Source organism: Poecilia reticulata, unplaced genomic scaffold, assembly GCF_000633615.1.
Source record: "Poecilia reticulata strain Guanapo unplaced genomic scaffold, Guppy_female_1.0+MT scaffold_855, whole genome shotgun sequence".
In the NCBI taxonomy this organism is placed as follows: Eukaryota; Metazoa; Chordata; class Actinopteri; order Cyprinodontiformes; family Poeciliidae; genus Poecilia; species Poecilia reticulata.
The window spans coordinates 1-6,543 of record NW_007615599.1 but is presented as its reverse complement, the minus strand read 5'-3'; the positions used below and the strand labels follow the sequence as shown (position 1 = coordinate 6,543).

Below are 6,543 nucleotides of genomic sequence, written 5' to 3'. Positions count from 1 at the left end.
TTTATGCACACAGTTTTCAGGGTCATTTTTCTTCATTTAAACAGATTTCAGATGGACATTAAGTAATTTATAAATTAAATCATGTGTTCATTGTCAGAGGCCCTTACAACACCTACCAGATAAATTACAGTAAAACCAATAATATGTATCATTCCTTTGTCATCATAATGTATGGCTAATGCTGCCCACTGCAGGGACCACCAATAAAAGCTCAGTCTGCATGATTTCATTACAATAAAGAGTGAGAAAAATGTTTAACCGACAGCTTTTAATAATATCACTATTAATTTGCTAAAATCAAGGAATGAGAGTCCAATAGCTAGAAAAAGATTCAGCTTTGTCTTTGTTTTTTTTTATTTGAAGGAGAAAACCATTTGAAGGCCTGTCTCACTGAACAGTCAACAGAAGACTACTCTCTCAGGTAGTCGTACCTCACCTCTTTGGAGGGACTTAGACTTTCATTGGAAACACCTTCACCCAACATGAATGGCAGGAAATGAGAGTTGATGAGAAATCTCGACAGAAACTTCAGGTTCTCCCTTCTTTGCATCCATAACTCATAGTTACAAGCTCTCTCAATAAAGAAAAACATTCATATACATATAATGCTATCAATCCAAATTTAGATGAGTTAGAGTGAAATTTTATATTGCAATAGCAATAAAACACATTTCTAGATGGTTTATATATGGCTTATATAATCAGAAAACAGTACATCATTTACTCCAAGTGAAAATTTTTTGATGAAAACATCTCTAAGCAATATGGTTCAGCAATATGGTTTACATATTTCTGTTTTCTACATGAAACTTGATGGGATGATGTGCAACTGCTCTTGTTGAGATAATACTAAAATGACACCAAATCAAAATATGGAAACTAAAGGTCAAGTGCTGTACTCATTTAACTTCTGATCGATGGCTTCGATGGCCTGACTGTTTTGTTGACAAGTCAGTAATCCTGGTTTAGTCTCATGGAAGAGAATGTGAACCTCAAGCTTAACATTGTCATACACTTCCGACCATTTTGTTCCTGCAGTTGAATAGTCAGGATCTCTGGTGTGATGCATCAGAACCAGAATCACTGGTTTATTCAGTGATGAGACTGAAAAACATGGAAAAAAATAGATTTAGGGTTCTTGTTAAATCTTTTGGTAACACTTTATTTGAAGGGGGTGAATAAGACTGACATGACACTGTCATAAACATCAGTAAATCTTCATGAATACTCAAGACTGTTGTCATAAAGTGTCATTCGGTAAATCGTGACACTTTTAATACAAAGTTGACATTATTGAAAATGTCTTTGTTAGGACAACTTGACATTACCCAATACAACGTTGTTGTCATGACAACTTGACATTAAGCAAGAAATTATAACTTGTCATGAATGTAATAACAGGTGAATTTTAAAATGTTATTCTTATAAGACAGGCTTAACAAGTCATGAACATTTCCAGTTACCTCAAGTAAAGTGGACCACACTTACTTGAGGTAACTGGAAATGTTCATGACTCTGTCATTAAAGCGATAGAGTAATGACACACAATGACATCTTCATTACTAGTTTACTGTGATACACTTTAACAGAGGAGGATAATGTCACAATTATAATGGTCTCATGACAGCAACAGGTATGTGTAACAACAAGTGACTTGTTAATGCCGTCTTATAAGGATAGCATTTTAAATTCACTTGTTATTACATTTATGACAAGTTATAATATCTTGCTTAATGTCAAGTTATGACAACGACGTTGTCTTGGGTAATGTCATGTTGTGATAAAGACATTTTCAATAATGTCAACTTTGTATTAAAAGTGTCATGATTTAACAAAAGACGCTTTATGACAACAGTCATGAATATTCATGAAGACTTACTGATGTTTATGACAGTGTCATGTTAGTCATATTCACCCCCCTTCAAATAAAGTGTTACCAACAATAGAAAACATCTGAAAACTATGATCCATTAACTGGTAAAGTTCTGATGTTGCAACAACATTTGCTGTATACCTTAACCTTAAAACACTGAGCAACAATGATTTCCATAACCAAATGCACATTTCCATGGATCAGGAAATAGCAAAACACTTTGAGACAGAACACAGGAGAAATAACGGAGCTGGACATATTTGCTTGTAAAACATTTTAAATATTAGAGCTGTTAAGCAGTTTTTTGAAAGAGTGTAACAACTTTTGTAGTGACACAACAGAAACAAGGATTTCCATTACCTTGTGGATTTGTCATTGCTGATTCCACATCTGACCCAACGCGTGAGGTGATTGGACAAAAGACAATGATGACCGAAGATTCCTCTGGACTTTGTTTTTCCTCAAGTGTAGGGGGCAGCCAGGAGCTTGGCAAGAAGTTTGACAGGTAGTTTGGCCAGTAGTTTGACAGGTAGTTTGGCCAGTAGTTTGACAGGTAGTTTGGCCAGTAGTTTGACAGGTAGTTTGGCCAGTAGTTTTTGTTATTATTCACTTTTTCCATTATTGCCTCATAGGCACCAAATGTCTGTCCAGTGATGAATGGGAAGACCTTTACTTTGGGCCACAATTCACCTTTAATAGCTGTCAATTTGAGAAAAATTAGAAAAGGTAAAGATTCATAACTGTTAAATATTTCATATTTACAAACAAAAAACATAATGAAATGACTTAAATGTAATCTCCAGGTATGTCACAAATAAGACCACCTCATATGCATCTACAAAATCCAAATCTGCCTAAATTTAGTTCAGATCCATCCAGTTCATGCCACACTTTAATCAAACACTTCTGATGTTTCTCAAATTGCCTCATTGCTTAATCTAGCTAGCAAAAACTCTTATAATATATCAGATTATGTGCCCATTTTAAAAACGACCAACTCCATAGGTTGGGCTCTTGGATGATCCCAACCATTGCAGCTCAACTTCAATCTGGCCTTAAAGTTCATCTGTCTTCTTCCTTCAGTATTGTTGCTGTGAGTCTTCACATAGGCATCCAGATACAACAGCATATTTGGGCCGTTGTAGATAGAAAGAAAAAAAAGTCAATTTACGTCAAAAAACCTCAGAAACCTCTAGAAAAAACTTGGAAATTTAAACTTGGAAGTTTCAAAAGTTGAAAACTTACAAGTTTTGAAACTTTAAAAAAAAAATCCAAAAGTAATATAAGTGCATTTGAGTTGGACTTATTTGTGACATGTCTAGAGATGCCATGGTGAGTGCAAAGAGTGTAGCAAAATGGAGAGAGTCACCAACATTGGATAACTGCAGGGTTTAATGTAAAATAGAACAGAAATAAAGACAGAAAGTAAGAAGGCTTCTACCCTTAAACTGACAACTTTCCACAATCAGAGGCTGTTGATTTTCTTAACCCCTCTACAAATTGTGGATCTATACAAATGTCTAGAAAATCCTAAATGGAACATTATTTCTGGCTGATCAGATTCACTGTAGTTAGTGAGAGGTTTTAGACATACAAATGTTTCAAGAAAATGTTTCAATATCTCAAGGGTGTTTACATTTATGTAAGCAGGCTATTGCAACTTTTCAGTGAATTATATGTTTATTTGAACATTATTATTTATTTCACAATTAGATTATAGTAGAATTGATTTATGTGGAGTCATTTTCTTAAAAGGTCTGGTATTTTAACGTGGGTATTTAGACGTATTGTCAGTGTATAAAAAGAATCAGCCTAGATGTAAAGGTTATTAAAATATTCCTTTGCAACAGTTCAATTATCTGCAGAGATTCTTTTGATATAATCAGTAATTCACCCTCTTTGTAAGCAAAACACTGTAAAAGTGAATGTACAAACCCAAGGAAGAACTTGTTGGTTGTGATTCATTGTGATGCTGTACCTGCACACAGAAAAAAAGCACATAAACAGAAATGCAAACCAATGCTATAAGCTGCCAGCTTAATTTCATTCAAAGGCAAAAGCTATACTCTAAAAGTAGCATAACCATACAGCATTGTATTATTCTCACATCAGTTTTATACAAACTGAGTAGCAATGACTAGACAGTTTGGATGTTAGTGATGTTTTTGGAGGGTAAAAGTTTTTTCATTTTGTTTGATTAATTTACTGTACTTAACGTGTCATCTTGAAATGTCTTGGCGTTCCCTTTGATTTTTTGATTTTTTTTTGCATTGCCCTGTCCACTTAATTTGAACAGGGCAAATTAAGTGGATATAACCTCCAAATGTTTTCCCTTTTTTCCCCCACTAACATCTAACAAGATGTTAGAGAAAAAACATTCAGGTGAAAAATTAAATTTTTGACTGCCGAGTGCTAGGAGTCTGATAGTCAATATCAACAAAAGAACCTCCATTACCACCATACACTGATCACCTGCAGGACAGCAGGCACAGAGCACAGAAGAAGCAAAGAAGCCAACATCTGACCAGAAACATCAGTAACAACAGAAATGGCTGCAACAGAGGCACCGGTTACTGGAGGAAGAAAATATGAATGGAAAAACCAAAAGTGAGTAACAAGCCAACGGTTCTTGATGGCTGTTTCCATTTCCACACAGAGACCTTAGTTGCTGCCTCTTACATGGACTTGACTTTAGTCTTAGCTTAATATTGTGTTCAATTTTTCTCAGAAGTTGGAAGACACCTGCACATATAAGCCTTAAGGTTTAAAACTTGTGGTTGGATATTAATCCAAGTTTAAGAATGGAAAACACATGCAGTAATAAGATAATTGGTCCAAATGAGCTGAGTCTAGAAAATAAAAATCTATCACTCTTACAGTGCCTACAAAAAAGTATTCAACCCCTTGGATATTTTACTCTTTTATTGCTTTTAAATATCAGTCATGATTTAAAACGATGTTTTTGACAAAACAATTTACAAAAAATCTTTTAATATCGACGTGTAAATGAATATATAAAACACTAACAAAAATATTTAACATAAAATAAGTGATTGATTGGATGGATGTTTATTTCCTTAAAGTTACTGACCTAATTCAACAGAGGTCCATCCAATTGGTGTTAGTCTCACAATGAGTGGAATAGAGATCACCTGAGTACAGTTAAAAAAAACGTATAAAGACACCTGTTTCTGTAATATCCATTCAGTTTTTCTGGTTACTATTACAGCATAAAAACAAGAGGACACTCTTGTTTTTATGAGGATGGACATAAAAAGAAACATGCAAGCCACTGAACATTACCTGAAGAAGAGTTAAATTTATTTAAAAAAAGAAAGAAAGAAATATACCACATTTGTCTATATCAGGCCATTGCCAGAAATTGAGGTAATTTAGCAGTTTATTTTTAGAAATCAATTTTCACTTTGAAATTAAACATTTTTTGATGCATTTTGTCACATAGCCTAATTTTTCTGACCATGATTGATTTGCAAATGTCCACTAAAGCATAAAACATACAAAGGGTGAATACTTTTTACAGGCTCCCCACTGTGATACATTCAGCACCGTGTTCTACAGACTGATCACTCTGAAAATAATTCATCTATCCTCCTTGTAGACAGTGTCAGCCTATATATATGTTTTAAATCAATCATCACAAATATAAAAACAAATTCCATACAGAAAAAAAGAGACTTGTTATACTAGAAATTGTAAAATTGTGTGAAGTAATAGAACTTCTGTGTTAAAAAGTATTCAGTTATGGGTTTAAATTACAACAAATGACTGTCATAGTCTTCATTGTGACATCGTCAAATCTGAGCTTTACAATTAATGACTTTTCACAGCACACATACTCGTATGTGTGCTTAAATCAAGGTTGAGATAATTAGAAATAATTGATTTTTATAATATCAGTTGATTTGAGAACAAAACCCAGTTTCGAAACCTTCTTGCTGAAAAACCCCATGATGCTTGGAAGGCATCAACTTATTACCAGAAGGAAGAACATGAATGTATTTTACTGATGAAAGTGCTGATTGTCCAGGACTTTGTGATTCTTTTGTATTTTCAAGTCCTGCCCCAGGCTCTTCATCACCCACTCGGTCAGGCACTGAAGCAGAGTGAGAGGACAAAGCATGCGTTTATTTTATTTTATAGATTATTCCACATTCAAAGTATATTAACAGAAGCCTGAGACATTTGCTTGAGGAAGTTAGAAGTTATAACTCAATGCCAGACTTCTGTATAGCCCTGTAATCCTTGCTGCAAGTAAGAAAAACCTCCATGCCAGGAGCTTTTGTGAAATAATTTGGTTTCTGTGTGCAAAGCAAATTAGTGTAAACATCCAAAATTAAACTGAGATGTTTGGAAAAGCTGTATTGAAACATCATTGATGACAGCACCTTGAAGTATTTTTAAAAATAATTTCATAGGGGAGCTAATAATTTTGAACTGAAGATTGAAAAGAGCATCAGTTCTAACTACAAGACTGGAAGGGAAGAAAGAAGAAATCCACATACTCACATTCAAATTCCTCATGTGAGGTTTCTCCATTAGGGCTAGTCTGTTTCTCATGTTTCATGTCAGCTGGCATTCCTGCTTTTTCCTTCTCTCCTTCTGTGGCACTGTTGTCATTTAGCCATGGCTCCTTATTCTCAGTGTCACAG

At 34.4% G+C, this 6,543-nt stretch overlaps 1 protein-coding gene across 1 annotated transcript; it reads right to left on the bottom strand.

The window, feature by feature from the left end:
- Positions 1-263: 263 nt before the first annotated feature.
- LOC103461251 (uncharacterized) lies at positions 264-6,537 on the bottom strand. Its single transcript, XM_008403569.2, has 5 exons — positions 6,401-6,537; positions 5,899-5,987; positions 3,809-3,851; positions 2,234-2,572; positions 264-1,104 (listed from the first exon to the last, which is right to left on the bottom strand). Exons 1-5 carry the CDS (start codon positions 6,468-6,470, stop codon positions 887-889), a joined length of 759 nt encoding a protein of 252 aa, XP_008401791.1. The 5' UTR covers positions 6,471-6,537; the 3' UTR covers positions 264-886.
- Between the last annotated feature and the right edge of the window lie 6 nt (positions 6,538-6,543).

Bases quoted from the DNA above. Each gene is read 5' to 3' on its own strand.
- LOC103461251 (XM_008403569.2), bottom strand. From the start codon at position 6,470: ATGCCAGCTGACATGAAACATGAGAAACAGACTAGCCCTAATGGAGAA. The intron at 2,573-3,808 runs GTTTGTACATTC...TCAAATTGACAG, and splicing joins ACCAACAAGTTCTTCCTTGG to CTATTAAAGGTGAATTGTGG. The intron at 1,105-2,233 runs GTAATGGAAATC...CATGTTTTTCAG, and splicing joins AGCAATGACAAATCCACAAG to TCTCATCACTGAATAAACCA.